The 20,046-nt window shown below is 40.8% G+C and overlaps 1 protein-coding gene across 3 annotated transcripts in view; it reads right to left on the reverse strand.

Annotated features, from left to right (window-relative positions):
* CDC20B (cell division cycle 20B) overlaps positions 1-20,046 on the reverse strand; it is a 61,518-nt gene that overhangs the window by 27,433 nt on the left and 14,039 nt on the right. For all 3 annotated transcript variants that reach the window (XM_030798548.1, XM_030798547.1, XM_030798546.1), the window contains exons 3-5: positions 7,970-8,192; positions 4,744-4,874; positions 1,494-1,587 (exon numbers count right to left, since the gene is read on the reverse strand). In XM_030798548.1, coding sequence (XP_030654408.1) covers positions 1,494-1,587; positions 4,744-4,874; positions 7,970-8,192 — 448 coding nt within the window. The remainder of the gene's footprint in view (positions 1-1,493; positions 1,588-4,743; positions 4,875-7,969; positions 8,193-20,046) is intronic.

Genomic DNA, 20,046 nt, shown 5'->3' on the forward strand with positions numbered 1-20,046 from the left:
AGAGTTAAGGAAATCACCCAAAAGGTTAAAAAATAAAAAAGTGAGATGAAAAACAGAAGATAAAAGATAAGAGAATTGGAGAGTCAATCCAGGATATTTCATAAAGAAAGAAAAAATAAATGACAATGAAAAAAATTATTAAAAAATAATTCAAGCAACTTTCCAAGAACTACAGGATATGGATCAGATCTCCAAGAATGAAAATATCCACCAATGGACTTTGGATTTACAATGAGTTTTTTTTTAATGCCAAGCTTTATCATCATGAAATCTTAGAACACTGGTGATAAAAGACTTTTCTAAGAGCATCAAGAGAGAAAAAGCAAAGTTGAAGTCAAATTAACACATGACTTCTCAACAGCAACAGTGGATGCTAGAAAACCATAAAGCAGTATTGTCAAAACTCTGAGTGAGACTAGAATTTATAGCCAGCCAAACTATGAATCAAGCATAAAAGAAGAATAAGGACATTTTCAGACCAGCAAACCCAGAAAGAGCACAACATAGCTGCCCAAAAATAGTGGATCTAATAGTGATGAAAAGTCCCGGAAGACAACGGTGCAACTGGCCATGAAAGCAGCCTGTTCAGCAGGCTCTGAGAGGGAGGACATCAAGGAAAAGAAGAAACTGGAGTGAGTGAGTGCATGGAAAATGTTATTGACAGCTATGGAATAAAACATTGGAGCATTTAGAGGAAATATTAATAGTGTCATAGATATCTAGTAAATGAAAAATAAGGCAACTTTTAATACTCAGCAAAACAGTTACACTAGAAAAGAAGCATAATTATACTATTTGGCTTGATAGTGAATAATAGTTATGTGGTAATATGATGTAAACATTAACTACTAATTTTACTTTTTTAAAGTGTGATATAAGCATGTCGAGAAACTGATGAAACCGAATGAGGCAGGAAGAAAACTAAATTCTTATCTACTATGCCTGTAATCCCAGCACTTTGGGAGACTGAGGCAGGAGGATCACTTGCAGCCAGGAGTTCGAGACCAGCCATGGCCAACATGGTGAAACCCAACTCTACTAAAAATACAAAAAAATTAACCAGGCATGGTGGTGCATGCCTATAATCCCAGCTACTCAGGAAGCTGAGGCATGAGAATCCTTTGAACCCGGGAGGCAAAGGTTGCAGTAAGCCGAGATCGCACCACTGCACTCCAGCCTGAGCAACACCAAAAACAAAAAAGCCATGATCGAGTCTAAAATCACAAGAAATAGCAGTTTACCAATATTATTGAGAAAATAGATGTAAATACCAGGAGGACAGCTGGAAGAGCTAAAGGTGGTCACCTATAGAGAATGGGACTTGGAGGGGTAGGGGTAGTTAGAACAGAAGATTATGAGAATTATTCAAATTTTACAATTAGGTTGATTTAGTCTAGTAAACATTAAAAATAATATATTTTAAGATTAGGAAGAAATGAAGGAGGCAGAGAGAGAGCAGCACAGGAAAGAAGGACAATGTCTTGACCCTGTACCTTTCCAAACACATTGGGATTGCCCACAGAGCTGCATTTTTCCATTAGCCTGCTGAACCACCTTCTGGGTTACAAAGAGTTGTTTTAGGCATTTCTGAAAATAAACACACATAAGGAGAATACTTCTTTAGAAACATATATGTACAACTAAAATGTAATGTATAATATCGAATTACAACTGGTAATTCACTAAGGAGTTCAAAGATTCCACATTGTCAAAGCCAACACCACAATAATCGCTATTATTTATTAATTAAACAATATATTATGAACAGTGCTGAGCATTTTACATATATTATTTATCCTGCTCTATGGAGTTGCTGAACTCCATAAAAATTTTATTCTAGCCAAAAAATACCTGCTCTATAGAGCAGGTATTTTTTGGCTAGAATAAAATTTTTTTTATTTTTCTAGCCTAAAAATCTGTTTAGCCTATACACCACAGGCCAGTGATATCAGCAAAGCCTGCCACAGCTGAACGGCCATCTTAAGGTCCTTTTTTGTTAACACCTTCACAGAGCTCTTAAGTAACTTTACTAAAATTCCATATGCACAAAAATCTGGGTCCTATCCCTTTGGGCCAATATATAAAGAGCACTTCTGACACTCTTACATCCAACTTCAATCAAAAACACCTGTGAAAATTAGTAATAAGTGGAAAGAAAAATAACTGTTGGAATTTCCTAAAAACATAGTGATAAATGATTAAAGCAGAGAAGATTCTGTTTTGCTTCTTCACAACAAAATATTTGCTCTCCCAAATATGACAAACACTGTGTCAGGTTCACAACTACGCCAAAGGTCATGTTGAGGTCAGGAGGGAGTGGGTGGATGAGCAGAAAGAACACTTGGGGGGGCCGTAGGCAGGTGAATGATTTTATTTAGCAGCAGCTCTCATCAACAGCTTTCTTACCCTAGCTCTCTACACTGTTCACCTTTATCTCAGCTGCTTAGTTAACGACCCACACACACAGCTGCAGGGCTGGCTCTCCCTTGCCTTCAGGGTCAGCAGCTTAACACTTTCTTTCTCTGGACACAAGCAAGCCAAGCTGTGTCCTGGTTCCCTTCATCCATCTGCAAAGACAGACAGCTCTGGCTTTCTCTTTCGCCAGGTGCCAGCTCCTGCACAGTGTCAACAGGGCAATTATACAAGTGATGGCCTTCCCCATATTATAACTATAGTGGTGAGCTTCTCTATGTTGTGTCTACATGGCTATGATAACAAGTGGAGTTATATGCCTGTGCTCTAGACTCACTGAGTCATGAAGAATGTAAACATCCTACCTCAGCCTATCCTTGACCAAAGCATAGCCATGTTCCTTACACTCTGGGTCCCCACGGTTCAGACCGAAGTCTCTCTGACAGACAACATTTTGGTATTTTGTTTTTCTTCCTTGATGTTACGTCACATAATTGGCATTGCTGTCAATGAATCGTGGTTTTTAGTTATTCAAGGTAGAACAACTAACTAGAAAGCAGGGTTTCCCAATCTTGGCACTATGGGCATTTGGCGGCCAACAATCCATTGTTGTGGGAGCTGTTCTGTGCATTGTAGGATGTTTAGCAGTAACCCAGGCCTTCACCCGCAAGACGCTCTCCCCCGAGTTGTAACAATGAAATGTCTTTAGATATTGCCAAATGCCCCTTGATGAGTAAAATCACCCTGAGTTGAGAACCGTTAGTATAAAATAATATTCCTAAAATGGCCTGCTCATCAGTAGTTCAATGAACTCTTCACAGACTCACTTCTTCAGAATCCCACAGTTAACACAAAGCTGATCACAGCAAGGTTTAGCAGGCGCTTCTGTTCTGTGGGTGCAGGGGTGCTCTTTCCTAGATGAGATCTACTTACTACTTTAATCAGCAACTTAATATGGAGCTCCAGGAAGATGAATTCTGAAAGTCTCCACGGCTATGCAGGCCCTCGTTGTGGAAACACCCTCCAGATGATCAGTGAGGACCACATGAAGACACACATTTACTCTACAGGGGAAAGACCTCGCTTTGGCTTTGTGTCTTCACCACTCTCGATGCTATTTGACTTCTAACTAATCACGACAAAAAATGCGCTCCTTAACACCATAGAACAGCTTCCATTATCCCCTGCCCAGGTTCTTCAGTGATGCTGGGGTGATGTTCCAGCTGGTATAACAATTGCTAAGGAGTATCTTGCCAACACCATCATGAGCCCACAGATGGAGCCACTAACCTTGCTGCTACCAGTTACCAGAAAGGATAAGAGGAAGGAAAAGGAAGTCCTAAGGGGTAGGGCAGCAAAAACTCCAATCAGCAGTAGAGGGTGGAAAAGACAGGAGTATTAATAATCTGGCCCAGGTTTGAGGCCACCAGTGCCCCCTAATTATCTCAATAGGACTCCCCAGCCATTCCCTATCCCCCAAACCCATATCCAACAATAAAGCACACATCAAAATACCTGCTCTAAAACATTCACTTCCAATTGCATATGAGTTCAGATAACTAAAATTTATATGTACAATATTTTATTATTCTTCTAGCAAAATAGCCAAGCACAGAAAAAGGCATACACTGAATAAGAAATTTTGCCTAAATTGAGAATTTATGACTTTTCTAGTTCAAAGCTTTCGAACTGATTCCTTCAATCAGTTTCAATCCTTTGAAGGATTCCTTCAAAGACTTCATTGGATTTGATAAATTCAAAAACATGCTACTGATATTTAATGTGCCCAAAAGATTTATGTCAGACTCCTAAGATCTTAAAACTATAATAAATAAGAGATACCTAAATGTAATAAATGTACTTAACCAAGAAAAAAACAAACAACAAGAAAGGCTTAAGGGAAATATTTAAAAGACCATCATATAGAGCAATAATTCAACTTTTCCTAAGAGACCCCAAAGGACAGATCACATCATGAAATAGTCGGAAATGATGACAGCAAGAGATCCTTAGGCTAAGAGGAAGCATACCGTAATAAGTATAATTTCATTATATTTTTAACCTTTACCTGTTTGTAAAGATAAAATAGTTATTCTCATTTTCACTTTTTTAATTAATCCCAACTCAACATTTTCTCATATATTTGGGGGATATCTTCTTTCTTTTACAAAGTGGCTCTATTCATATACTTCAATTATTCATTTTTTATCAGGAATGCATCATTTTCTTATTCATTGGTAAGAGAACTAAGCAGCTCTTTCCTTACATTTGCGACTAAGTTGTCTGAGCTTCTCTAGATGTGGGATCTTCAGTTTTTTTCTCTTTGCCTACCTGCCCTTTTGAGGCAACATTTTCTTTCCAGTATCTCTCCATTGCATGAGGTGCCTTGCAAAAATGGAGAGCAGAGCTACTTGTTTCAGAAATTCCTTTGCTGGGGGTCTTCAGTGGTTCTTTGCAGGATCCTACAAGAAAGACATTTATCTTTGAATCTGGTTTTTAAAACAAGATAATCACTTTGATTGTAGGTCTGGCTGTGGCATCTTTCACAGTAGGACAGAGTGAAAAAGCCCAGGCTCTCGTCACTCCAAAGTCCATTGCAGAGAGCAGGACAGAATCTTATCCAGACTGCTGACTTCGCCGGGCGCGGTGGCTCACGCCTGTAATCCCAGCACTTTGGGAGGCCAAGGCGGGTGGATCACGAGGTCAGGAGATCGAGACCATGGTGAAACCCTGTCTCTACTAAAAATACAAAAAATTAGCTGAGCGCAGTGGCGGACGCCTGTAGTCCCAGCTACTCGGGAGGCTGAGGCGGGAGAATGGCGTGAACCCGGAAGGCAGAGCTTGTAGTGAGCCGAGATCGCGCCACTGCACTCCAGCCTGGGCGACAGAGGGAGACTCCATCTCAAAAAAAAAAAAAAAAAAAAAAAAAAAAAAAAAAAAAAACAGATTTGCACATTTGAAGAATGGATAAAAACAGTTCCACAGTTTTAATGATAGTGGAAAGAGTATCTGGTTTGCCCAAGCTATGGTCATCCTGCCAGGAAAACATTATGGGATGCTTGCTTTGCCAGCATTGACATTCACTACATAATTATGAGCAAATCACTTTGCCTCTCTCCCCCTTTCTATTGCAGAAAGACGTTTTAAAGATAGTTTAAGATGGCGTCAGTGAAATACTTTCTAAGTTAAAGTAATAGAAGAGTCAGTGTTACTTGCATCAATATTATTCCTATCTACTCTCTTCTCAAGATTGAGAAAGCCCTTTACCAGACTTTCAACTGCCCTGGAAACCTGTCAAGTCATTCTATAAAACTAATTATCTGCCATATCACTTGTTCATCACAGGAGCCAAGGGATCATTGGAAAATCTTGGCCTTTTGCCATGTGACAATCTCTTCTTCATTTGGACAACCACGGGCTTGATAGATTCTCACTAATGTTCCTAGAGCCTAGTACCTCAAGTACTGGGACATTCAAAATTTAAGCAATATATATTACACTTAGGGAGAAGAAGGATAAACATATGAAATGTTGGTCAAAGTTTTAGATCTTGCTCTTTGTCCTGAGAAATTATGCATGCTTGCTTTCTCATGCTATTTGTAAAAGAGTACAGGGAAGAAAAAGCCAGCTCTCAGAACTTCAAATGAGAAAGAAAAAGTTGCAGTCAGAGGCTAGTACTGACAATCATCCCAGTTATATACAAAGAGGTCAGGTCCATCAGCCTAAGAAAGAAGGGACCTCTCAGGTTCTGTCCACAGAGCATGACTGAAAATGAACCTCTCTGTAATTGTCCCTTTGGGATGGGAGGATCTTCAGTATCTTCTCTTCTAAAACAAAAAGAAAGAAACCCCACTAGCAAAGCACTGAGAAACCAATAGATCTGATTAATCCCTAGTATTAACTTCAGTAGAAAATAAAATGGCCTTTCTTGTAAAATCCTTTTGGTTAATATCTGATTTCTGAATTTCTCACACAATGTCATACTTTTTTAAAAAATCAATAAATTAATTTAGAGCCTAGAAAGTAAAAGGGAGCTCCTAATTTTAGCCAGAAATTCTTCCAAAAACAATCAGCATCAAAACTGTCCCTCAACTGCAATGAGATACAAAAGATTTCTTTCAGAAGATAGTCATAACAATGACGTTTTTCACAACCCCTTATCTCCTACCGCTTCCCTCCTCGGTTATTAAATACTTTCAGTATTAACGCTTGTCGTTACATGGGAATTTCATTGATTTGAAAAACATCTGGGCTCCCTTTCAATCTGCAGAACTGCAATGCATCATCGTGTCTGATGTCATTGAAAAGAGTTGGCACTTCTATTAACATTTGTCTTAATAAATAGGCTGATACTCAAAAGAATTATGTTGCCTGGGATTCTCAAAAGAAAGAATGGGAATTACATCAGCTGATGATAGGTGGCAAATTTTGCTTCTGAAGGATGGGAATGAAAATGGCTGTGCCCAAATGAGAATTACATATTTCAGAGAGTTTGTGTTTTGGGGCTCTGGCAGGTTCATCATGGATCTTGTCCATCACACTGGTGGTTTGGAGCCCACTCCCCCATGTCTGCCCCATCATAGGCATCAGACTGTCTCTCACTCTCCTTTCCTTCCCTCTTCTTCTTCCCTACTACTCTTGGAGGTTCTTCTTTCTTCTTTCTTCCTCCTCTTCCTCCTCTGTCTCCTTCTCCTCTCTTCTTTCTCTTTGTCTCTCTCCCCCATCCATCTCCTCATCCTTCTCTCTTGCTTCCTTCCTCTTACTTTCTCTTCCTCTCATTCTCTCCTGCTTCTGTCTTTTTCTTCTATTTCACATCTGATTATTCCATTACTAACGCATAATTTTTTCTGACTGTATACCAGTAACCTTACCAGTCACTAAAATTCTATACTTTGCAAAACAAAAGCACATACGTGTGTGTGTATACATATACATATATACATATACATTCATACATACAATCTTTACAAAAGTAATCATCTAACCAATGCAAGTCTCAAAAACATATTAAAATTAAGCTAAATTTGGCCTGACGATGTGGGATGAGTCCCTACATCTTAAAGTGCAACCTAACTTGGGATGTAAACTAACTGAAAGCCTAACTTAGCTGAGTCTCCGCCAATCACAGAAGCTGAGCTTCAGTCAATCACAGGCGGCCAACCAATCAGACCACGTGCAAATAAGGCGAACTGAGCTGTAGCCAATCAGGCCGGCTTCTACGCACTTCCAACTCCTGTCCATAAATGCTGCCCACCCCCACATGGAGTGGCTCTCTGGTTGCCCACTGGCCAACGGTTCTTTGCACAATTAACTTTGTTAAATTTAATTTGTCTAAAGTTTTGTTTTTGTTTTTTTTTAAACACATACAGTAACTTTCCTTTGTTTTTGTGTCATTTCTCCCCACCTTGGAAATTTCTTATTCAAAGGGAGAAAAAGAGAAAAGAGTTGACTCAATGTGACACTCCTTAGTTCTACAAGACAAAGATTCTCTCAGGAATATATCTTTAATTCACGTTGCAAAACGGGGCTGTGGCACCTCACCTCCGGGGCACCTCACCTAGAGTCAAGGTCTCTTTCTCAGGCGTTGTCTTCAGCGCTGATCCTGAAGCTTCTGGGAGGTAGGTGGTTGATTCCCCAAAGGAATCGGAGGACAGAGCCCTAGTTTGACTTTGCTGCCACCTTGTGGTAATGGGGCTACTCGCAACAGGAACCTCTGCGGACAGCCTCTTGGCAAAGTTGCTCTTAAAGTCAGAATACGTAGCATTAACTGAATCAAGTACCTGTTTAAAAACAAAAACAGCTGTAACTCCACTGGCCTCAGTGATGCAAAAGTAAAAATTCCCTATAAGAGAATTACAAATGACTCATCTAGTACAACACCAATAAAATATATATAATGAGTTTTTTTAATTTTTGTAACCTGGATGTTATTTTATATATTTATATATATTTTTGTATATAGTTATACATAAAATGTTATATTTTATAGCTATATATTATATAAACATAAATATGTTATGTTTTATATATTTATAGTTATATATAAAATATGTTATATTTTATATATTTTATATTGATATTTATATACCAAAGTTATATTTTATATTTATATTTATAAAACATGTTATTTTACATGTATTTATATATAAAAATGTTACATATTTTTTATATATTTATGTGTAAACTGTTACATTTTTATATGTATTTATGTGTAAAATTTTTTTTATGTTTATATGTGAAACATATTATTTTATATGTAAAATAGATATATATTTTTTCTATCTAAAAAACATCAAAATGCCACTACTTACTTAGAGCCTCTGCTCAAGGGTCTGTAGGTATACCCATGTAGTTTAGGGAGTAATTACATTTATAAATATTAACATTACATATCAGTGTAAAATATGACATATGATATAACACTATGTACTGAACATGCAAGATGTTTGTATGAAATGATACAATTTCAAATCTGGATATAAACAGCAATTTTCTAGTCCAAACCCTTCATTTCACAGATGGGGAAGCTGAGGCCTAGAGAAAGTAAGTGATTTGCTCAATATCTGTCCATCCTCTCTAAGAAACACCAGGAGTTTGATATTTATAGAGCCTGTAGTAGTGAACCATCCCATGTAGCCATGTGAAATTAAAATGCAAGTGACAAACTGGAATTATCTTTTAATAAAATGACAGACAAGTTAGGTTAAAATCCTAGTCATAAAGAGCTCTTATAGAAATTGACAAGTTTACCAACTCAACAGAAAAACTGGGCCATAGGACATTAAAAAGGCAATTCATAAAAAGATATATAAATGCCCAAAAGATATTTAACCTCACTAGCCATCAAAGAAATGCAAATTTAAACCAGCAATGAGATGTTAGCAATAATTTTTTTGTGACAATCCCTGGTGTTGAAGGTGCCAAAAACAAACACTGGCATACACTGCTGTGGAGGTTAAATTAGTATCTGGAAAGGACTTTTGGACAATGTGCGTCAAAAGCCTTCAAATATGTGCATAACTTCTACTGACCCAGCAATATCACCTCTAAGAATTTAAAAAAGAAATCAGCCGGCCGTGGCTGCCCATGCTTGAAATCGTAGCTCTTTGTGAGTCTGAGGCAGTCAGATTGCTTGAGCCCAGGTGTTCAGGACCAGCCTGGGCAACAAGGCAAAACCCTGTCTCTACAAAAAATACAAGAATGAGTCGAGCGTGGTGGTGTGTACTTGTAGTCCTAGCTACTTGACGGGGCTGAGGCAAGAGGATTGCTTGCTGCAGTGAGCCGCGTTGTCGCTGCTGCATTCCAGCCTGGACGACAAAGTGAGACCCTGTCTCAAAATAAAAACAAAAAAAGAAAAAAGAAATCTAAGATATGAGCCAAGATGGAGAAAACATCCAGCATTTATTGAGTGGTTACCATGTATGAATCCATATGTACAGGGTTTTACACGTTTGTATTTAATCCTAAGAAACATCTGTGAAGCAGATCTTATTTACACCCATTTTATCAGTGAAGAAACTGAGGCTTAGAAGTCAAGTGAATTGCCCAAGACTACACAGTAAGTGGAGATGCCACACCTGAGGCTCAGCTGTCTGACCCCAGAGTCCAGGCTCTCAACTGAGAACATGAGGGTGTGTACTGCATTTTACATGTTTGTAAGTACAAAAAGATGTGAGACAGAGACTAAATGTTTACCAGTGGAGCACTGACTAGGCAAACTAACAGGACATCTCTAAGAGGGACTGCTCTGCCGCCATCAGAAATGACGTACATTAGGGAAATGTAAACTAAACCACACCAGAGCACCACCTCACACCCACGAGGATGGCCAGAATTTTTTTAATGGAAACTAATAAGCATTGGTAAGGATGCGAAGAAACTGGAAGCCTTGTACATTGCAAGTGTACAGAATGTGAAAGGATGCAGTCACTGTGGAAGATTAGTTTGGTGATCCCTCAAAAAGATAAACCTAGAATTACCACATGACCAAGCAAGTCCACTCGTAGGTATATGTACTCAAACTCAAATTCATGTGCACTTATGTTCATAGTAGCACTAATCACAATAAGAAGGTGCAGACAGCCCAAACGCTCATCAACAGATGAATGCATAAACAAATCATGGGACGTATCTACATATGCAAGTGATCTACATATCACTCCCAAGAGGAATGAGTTGCTGATACATGTCATAATGTGCATAAGCCTTGAAAGCATTATGCTAAGTGAAAGAAGCCAGACAGGAAAGGTCATGTATTGTATGATTCCATCTATATGAAATAGTCAGCATAGGAAGATCCATAGGCAGAGAACACAGAGTCGTCATTGTCAGGGATTAGGGGAGGAGGGCATGGGGAGCAGCTGCTTAATGGGTATGGAGTTTTCTTTTGAGGCGATGAAAACATTTTGAAACAAGAGAGAAGTGGTGGTTCCAGAACACTGGGAATACACTAAAGACCACTGAATTGGTGACTTAAAAAGGTTATTTTTGGCCAGGTGCAGTGGCTCACACCTGTAACCCCAACACTTTGGGAGACTGAGGTGGGTGAATCACCTGAGGTCAGGAGTTCGAGACTAGCCTGACCAATATGATGAAACCCCATCTCTACTAAAAATACAAAAATTAGCCAGGCACGGTGGCATGTGCCTGTAATCCCAGCTACTTGGGAGGCTGAGACAAGAGAATCGCTTGAACCCAGGAGGCAGAGGTTGCAGTGAGCCGAGATCACACCATTGCGCTCCAGCCTGGGCAACAAGAGTGAAACTCTGTCTCAAAAAAATAAATAAAAAATAAAAAATAGGTTATTTTTAATATGTGCATTTCACTTCAATAAAAGAAATCTTTTTAAAAATGGTAACATAGGATAATAGTGAATAAAACATGCAAATGCTTACAATATATTGCTAGCTGTAAAACAGGGACTATAAAACAGTATTCCAATACAGTCCCACTTCCTATATCTAAATGAAAGATAGGAAGGGAATATGCTAGAATGTTGAAGCAGTAAGCATTGGTTCAGTTTGGGTTTTTTACTAAGCGTGTGCGAGGGTGCTGGCCCACCCTGCCTGCAGCCCCCAGGGGGCGAGGCCGGCTCTCTCTCCACTGCTGCTCTGTGCTCTCCCCACCAACTGACCGAAGAGGACATCTTTCGCAGGAGACAGGAGTCGAGAGGCTGAGGCCACAGCTGTTGTAAAGTGTTGTTGGGGGTCAGTTGTTCTGTCTTATAGTTCTTGTTTTTTGAGTAGGAATGGGAAAGATGAAAAGAGGCTGTACATGTCAATCAGCCTTCTCAATCTCAGAAACCTTGACTAGAAGGCAGCAGGTAAGGTGATGAGTAATGCCAGCCTGGATGAGAAGCATGGCCCACTCCGGCCTTCTTTTTTGTTTTGTTTTGTTATTTTGAGGCAGTCTCACTCTGTCACCTAGGCTGGAGTGCAGCGGCACGATCATGGCTCACCGTAGTCTCGACCTCCCAGAGCTCAAGCGATCCTCCTGCCTCAAGCTCACCAGTAGCTGGGACTACAGGTGTGTGCCACCACACCTGGCTAATTTTTGTATTTTTTGGAGAGACGGGGTTTCACCATGTTGCCCAGGCTGGTCTTTAACTCTTAGGCTCAAGCAATCCTCCCACCTAAGTCCCCCAAAGTGCTAGGATTACAAGCATTAGCCCCCTCACAGGGCCACTCGGACTTTCATTTCCCCACTTTTTTTATTTCTCTCCACTAAGAAAACAACCACAGTACCAGCTCAGAGGCTACGGGGTCTCAGCCCCAGAAACTGAGGGAATCTCTCAAACTTTAATGCTTGTGTTTTAGCCACAGCAAGAACACATTGAGACACATTGTCTTATTTCATAAAAGATGTTAGAAATTTAGATTTTTCATATGAATTTTACCAGTTTTTAAAGTGTTCAACTGACTCTAATTTTTCAAAAAGACTGGAGGAGTGAACATAGCGTGTCTGTGGACCACATTCAGCGGGCTACGCTTGCAACGGCTCCACCATGTCCAGGTAGCCCTCACCTCACAGGTACCAAGAAAGGGAGGAGACACCGCACTGGAAGATAAACTTAGTTTGCAGAAAATGTGGCAGAGGACAGAGACACTTGCTCAAAAGTTTCCTTGGAGCAAAATTCCAAGGAAATTCTAAACTTTAAATATACATTTTTAAAATTCTGGGTTTAAAAGAGGAAATTAAAGAATAATAATTTGATGCTATGTCAGCTATGTCCGCGGAAACGACTGAGAAGTTGCACATTGACAATGTCCTACTGCCTTAGCAGGTCTGAGTTTCTGTGATTCATCTACCGTCACTCTGTCCACCCCGAATGTTTCCCACTTGGGATGTTCATCCCCAGTTTTCTGCCAGGGTAACTCCCAGCCACCTTCACTTCTGGGTTCAGCCATCAACTCCTTCAGGAAGGTGTCTCTGACATTCCCTTCCTCCCAATTCCAAACTAGGTTAGGCAGCCAATGGTAGCTAAATAACGGTCCCCAGAGATATCCAGATCCTAACCCCTGGAACCTATAAATGTTACTTCATATGGCAAAGGGGCTATGCAGATGTAAGTGCAGGATGAAGTTAAGTTGAGGTGAGGAGACTATCGTGAATTGTCAGGATGAGCCCTAAATGCAATCACATGTATCCCTGTAAGAGGAAGGCAGAGGGAGATGTGACTGCACACAGAAAAGGAGAAGCAATGTGACCAAAGAGGCAGTGACCAGAGTGATAGGGCCACAGGCCAAGAAATGCTGGCAGTCACCAGAAACCAGAAGAGGCAAGGAATGGATTCTCCACTAGAGCCTCTGGAGGAGGCCAGGCCCTGCTGACACCCCGGCTTCTGCTGAGTTTGGACCTCTGGCCTCCATAACTAGGAGAGAATATGTGTGTCTAAGCCACAAAGTTTGTGGTAATTTGTTGCAGCAGCCCTAGGGAACAAATACTCAGCCCTGTGCTTCCACACTCACCGTGCGTGCTCCAGCATGACCACCTTGTGTTCATAACATTTACCAAACACTTAATCCGTGCCAAGCCCTGGGATATATGAATTAGAGGGAGTGTTTATTTTAGTTTCATCACAACCCTCTGAAATAGGTACTAGTATTATTTCAGAATACAGAGTTGGAAGACAAATCTTAATGGGGTTAAGTAATTTGAGCAAGGATATAGAGCTAATAGACAGCTGTATACTACATACAGCTGTATAGATCATTGTCTCTATGAATGGCACCCTCTGGAATATGCAGTGCACAACCCTGACAACCAACCAGAGCAACCCTGCCACGGTTTGAACTCTGACAAATCAATCTAGTCTAATCCCTATGCTAAAAAGCAGGTCTGCTCATATTCCACTTTTTTACTTTCTCTCCTGCTATATCATACACTCAAGAACAGGGACTTTGACTTTTATCTTAGTATCCTCGGGACATTGGTATCTAGGAACCCCATAATGAATAAATAGATGAATCTCTTCCCCTAGAGGCAGTTAGTACTAAAAAGGCACAAGGGATTTGAGAAAGAATCCAGAGGCAAGGAAATAAGCTGTTTTCATCCTTCTCCATTAAGGAGAACAATTCTCAGGCCGGGCATGGTGGCTCACGCCTATAATCCCAGCACTTGGGGAGGCCAAGGCAGGTGGATGGCTTGAGCTCAGGAGTTCAAGACCAGCCTCGACAATGTGGCGAAAGCCCATCTGAACAAAAAGTACAAAAATTAGCTGGGAATGGTGGTGTGTGCCTATAGTCCCAGCTGCTCAGGAGGCTGAGGTGGGAGGATGGCTTGAGCCCAGGAGGCAGAGGTTGCAGTGAGCCAAGATCATGCCACTGCACTCCAACCTGGGTGATACAGCCTGACCTTGTCTCATAAAAAAAAAAAAAAGAGAGAGAACAATTTTCAAATTATACAGAGTAAAATAAACATTTCTGCGGAAATTAGAGAATGAGATAAATGAAACAACAAAAGTTCATCTGGACTTTTAAAACAAGTTCAAGTCTGTAGGGCCAAATAAATAAAACCCAGAGTAATGACAGCACTTTCAGAACCAATACTTGTTAGTGATCTATGAGCAAAACATGACAAATAAGAAAAATACATGCCCCTGATAGACACATGTATTATTTTTCATGGTTCTCCAATACAAGGAGCAAGTAACTAGTAATAAATTTGCTGCCAGTGTCCTAGATGGCACAAGTCAGCAGATCCACATGCAGTGAAAAAGATTGGCAGTGTTAGGCAGACCCCACTACAATATGAGTGAACAGTATGGTGAAATTATTGTAAAAAATCAGTACGATTTTAGGTCCCATTAACAGAAAAAATAGTGTCCAGAACAGGAGCAATCTGAACGCTGTGTCTCTGCACCGCTCAGAACGCATCTGGAGAACCACGTCCAGTCCCAGAACTGTTCTTCAAGAAGGGAGATGGACAAGTCAGGATTCAAACCCTGAGTTCATCTGGAGGAAAGAGACCACAGTGACAGGGGTCAGGGTAAACACCATCAGCGGGGGCAACACCCCAGCACATCCAAGGGTGGAAACCTGGGGTGCTTAGTCTAGAAGAAAGAAGACTCAAAAGGGTCTGGCACAGGGGCTTCCACCTGTACTCCAAGCACTTTGAGGAGCCAGTGCAGAGGGGGAATCACTTGAGGCCAGGAGTTCCAGACCAGCCTGGGCAAGTGAGACCCCATCTCTAAAATAAAAATCAAAAAACCAGCTGGGCATGGTGGCACGCACCTGTGGCCCAGCTACTTGGGAGGCTAAGGTGGGAGGATCACTTGATCCTGGGAGGTCGAGTCTGCAGTGAGCCATGACCATACCACTGCACTGCAGCCTGGGTGACAGAGTGAGACCCCTGTGTCAAATTACAAAAAATAATAATAATAAAGAAAAAAGAGGAAAACCCAAAAGGAACTGTCTTCAAATATTTAAAGGGACGCAATTTATGAATAAAAGAAAAACTTACTTTATATTGCTCCCTGTGATACAACCAGGACCCATGAAGGGGTAGATTCAATTCAGAGAACTTTGAAAGAGAGCACAGTTTGAATATAAAGTAAAATTCTGTCAGTCCCTGCACTAGGGACATATGGTTCACAGTGGTATAGATGAACACTAATAATTATGTATTTAATGTCATTTTACAATTTTTCAGTTTTGATGTAAAGTTTTCCTTATAAAAAATTAATTTTAGAAAAATAAATTGTATTTAAATACTCATTTGTTAGTATGAGTATTAAAATGTTAAGCAAATGACGATATACAGATATGGCAAAATCACAGAGGTGGTATTCCTTCAATGACTGCAGTGAAGGAAACACTGCTGCAGTTTGTGCTATTTCATCTTCAGTATTTTTAAACTTCTGTTCCAGGATCTATCTCCTGCTGAGGAAATGCCTGTCGCATAGTTTTGAATGACTCAAGTATTTATTAATAGAAAGGAAGAGGAAGATAAGAAAAGTAAGACAAAGAAGGGAAAAGGGATGAATGACTCGGTACTCCAAGCACATCAGTTCAGCTTGTTTACCTGTAGAGTTCACACCATAGTGACATTAAACCAGGAGGAATTCAGAGCACCAGTGCCAAAAATAATTAGAAAAGAACCCAGAGGGGTTAAAAATAAGGTCAGGAAGTAGCAGAATGAAACAACTGAGAAAATAGAAACAAATATGTCTACTGACAAATAATTTGACACACAAATATCCAGTCGGTGGGAAAAACCTAGACATGCCAGAAAAGACCTGCGGGTGATGCCAGTCTTGCTAGAACCTCAAGACAAAGATAAAAGTAGCAAAGACAGCCCAGGTAGCTCTGAAGCATACCCCAACCCCATTCCCTAACCTCTGAGTGTGTACCGCTCCCACCCACCGCCAGCCCAACGCAGCAGCATTCTGTCCACAAGATGTTTCAAATGTAGTGTCTCAATACTGTTTCAAATTAGTCATGAAGACCAAAATGTTCATCTTCTCATGTCTGAACCTTCAATGCCCCCCCATCCTAGTAGGCAATATGATCCACACACTGTCAAGGTCATTTTCAGGTAAACATCATCCTTTATCTCCATCGCCAGCAGCTGCCCATGGGGTCTACAGAGCATCCTTAGCACCCACCCCCTTCCTTCCATCGTGCTGGCCAAGGCTACCGTCACTAAGACTCTTCGTCTATCATCTGGACCTGCTGCTCTGCAGACCTCCCGTGGCCCCTTCCAGATAACTTCAGTACACACAGACAAGCCTTTTGGTGGTATTCTCCACGCCCTCTCCTTTTTGGGCACTTATACAGTGATTTTTTATAAAACAAAATGCCTCCTGATGAATGAAACCCCTTGTATTAGTCTGTTCTCATGCTAGTAATAAAGACATACCTGAGACTGGGTAATTTATAAAGGAAAGAGATTTAATGGACTCACAGTTCCACATGGCCGGGGAGTCCTCACAATCATGGCAGAAGGTGAATGAGGAGAAAAGTCATGTCTTACATGGCAGCAGGCAAAAGCTTGTGCAGGAGAACTCCCATTTACAAAACCATCAGATCTCCTGAGACTTACTACCACAAGAACAGTATCGGGGAAACCACCCCCATGATTTAGTTATCTCCATCTGGCCCCACCCTTCACATGTGGGGATTATTACAATTCAAGGTGAGATTTGGGTGGGGACACAGCCAAACCATGTGATCCCTCCACCAGAGTACTACAGCCATCTCACCTACAGTGTTTTCTTCTAAATAAATTTATTTACCTATTACACAGAAACAGTTTCATGAAGTTGGAATAATTTTGGTTATGAAGTCGAAAGTTCAAAACTCTATTATTCATTGTTCCATTCACTAATTCTGTGATCTTGGCTGAGTTAACTGCTCCCTATTTCAAAGAATTATTGTGCAGAAAATAATGTGTATACTAAAGAAGATTGTGTGCAGTATAAAGCTCTCTAAAAACATAAGTCATTGGCCAGGCGTAGTGGCTCACACCTGTAATCCCAGCACTTTGGGAGGCCGAGGCGGGCAGCTCACAAGGTCAGGAGTTCATGACCAGCCTGACTAATATGGTGAAACCCCATCACTACTAAAAATACAAAAATTAGCCAGGTGTTTTGGCGCATGCCTGTAGTCCCAGCTGCTCAGGAGGCTGAAGCTGGAGAATCACTCGAACCCAGGAGATGGAGGTTGCAGTGAGCCAAGGTTGCACCACTGCACTCCAGTCTAGCCAACAGAGTGAGATTCTGTCTCAAAAAAAAAAAAAAGAAAAGTCATTTATTTAGCACTCAGTTATTTGCAGCCTTGTAATCCTTCGTTTCATGTGTGTTCTCATATTTCCAAAATTGATTTTACATTTGCGTGAGGCTGGCTCCTTCCCTTGCACCTTATTTGTATCCTTTCCAGTGCTTGAGTTGGTTGATAACTGAGTCAGCTGCTTTATCCCCTTCTTGACCGAGTAGCTTCCTCCTGCCTTCATCATGAACTCATCAATCTCTTCCCCTCCTGTAGAAGCCTTCCTTCATTTATTGAAAGAGTGCTGGTGGTTTTTCTAACATACTACCCCTTACGCAGAGAAATGTGCCATTTTGATATATCTATAGTCTGAGAATAGAGTTAGTATAGACAGAACATGGAAACAATGATGGAAGATCCCCAGAAGGCTGAGAGATGATGACATCAAAATGTGTGCAGAGAAAGACTGCCAAAACAACAAAGAAGAGGTGTGCCAGGGCCAAAATCTGTGTTCATCCAATGCTGTCCAGCGCACGAGTTCTGCAAAGTGCTGTCTGAATGTTTGGTTAGTGGGCCAGTATGAAAATTTTTATATCATGCTTCATTATTTGAAGCTCTTAAGCCTTAGGAACATTAAATTAACAAACTGGCTCTGATTTCATCCTTGACAGGAGACATACACGTAAGTTTTCAAAGTTGTATTCATATAATATGGACTTTTATGGTCAAACCAACCTCAACATCAGGCCTGCATAATGTTTTATTTCTGGTGTAAAAACTGGCTTATTCAGCAATCACATGCAAGTTTGTAACAGCATAATTTTGGCCTTTTCAAATCCATTCATCTCTGGATCACTTGATAAGAGTTTCTGTACTTATAATACAATGGACTAGAAACTATCACAGTGATTTTATCAAAACAATATCACCCTATGGGGCCCTGCCTAAGCAGTGGTCAGTCAACATCCCTGCCAAAGATAAATCACTCTCTTTCCACCTCAAAACACAGTTATAATGAGTTGAGTTTACACGGCTCAAATTATAGCAGGTATTCTACGAATTAATTTTAACATACATGTTCCCGATCCATTTGCTTGTACAGCCTGAGGAGTTAAAATATCTCGTGTATTCATAGAGACATGAAATACATCCACTATGGAAAACAAAGGCAGACCAAAGACTCTTGTTGCTCTGAAACCAAAAAAAGGTTGAGGTCTAAAGGTTCTCAAACTTAAATGTGTGTCTGTGTCATGAGGAGATCTTGTAAAAGTAGATTCTGACTCGGGAAGTCTGGGGTGGGGCCCAAGATGCTGTGTTTCTAACAAATGCCCAGGTGATGGTACTATGGAAGGTCCCAGATCCCACTTAGAGAGCAAGGCCAGAGAGCTTAAATAACGTAGCAGTATCCATGTCATATAAACACAGGGACTTTGACTTTTTAAACAATTCAGCCAGAGAACACCAAAGTAAAATTATCAGGAAGTGATACAACACATCTTACGTACATTTTTGTTCTTTACTAGGAATTATGTTTAAAAGGGAAACTTTCTGCATAATCATTGCTTTTTCTACTGCATCCATTCTTACTGGGCCATGAGAGTAGCAGTCGAGTGGTTCCTCTCACAAGTTTTACACAGTAGGCTTTGCTCAGCCACCCGAAAACACACATGCCACAGAGCGGGCACCAGAAGAGCAGGCAGCACCCTGAGCACCCTCTCTGAAGCTCCACAAGCTAACAGTGACAGGAAGGGCACTCCACAAGCATCTCAGCTCATTCCCTGCACTTTCTGGAAACACATCATGATCAAATGGCATAATGCCCCTTCATCCAGATCTTGCTGAGTCTTAAAGAGAGCAGAACTAAAAGTGAATGGCTTTTAGGATATACAGCCCTCAATTGCCTCCCCATACCCACCCCTAAAATTCAAGACCGTTAGCAACAGCAAAGTTAGGCCCCCTGTGCCAGGCAACAGCCAGTGGAGGGAAATAAAGAGAAAAAACAAAGCAATTAGATGATGTGCCCAAGTAGAGTTTTGTAGGGTTTGTTTGTTTTCAGGGTTTTTTTGGTAGAATTGCCTTATTTAACTGTTAAATTACTACTTTATTATGGAGTTCAATTTTTTCTTTTTTCCCTCTTCTTCTTTTGTTCTAATTTTAAGACAGTCTCACTCTGTCACCCAGGCTGCAGTCTACAAACACGACTCACTGCAGCCTCAACCCCCTGGGATCAAGCGATCCTCCCACCTTAGCCACCTGTATAACTAGGACCACAGGCATGCACCACCACAACCAGCTAAGTAAAAAAAAAAAAATTTTTGGCCGGGCGCGGTGGCTCACGCTTGTAATCCCAGCTACTCGGAGAGGCTGAGGCAGGAGAATGGCGTGAACCCGGGAGGCGGAGCTTGCAGTGAGCCGAGATCGCGCCACT

The sequence above is a fragment of the Nomascus leucogenys genome, chromosome 18 (assembly GCF_006542625.1).
Source record: "Nomascus leucogenys isolate Asia chromosome 18, Asia_NLE_v1, whole genome shotgun sequence".
NCBI classification, from domain to species: domain Eukaryota; kingdom Metazoa; phylum Chordata; class Mammalia; order Primates; family Hylobatidae; genus Nomascus; species Nomascus leucogenys.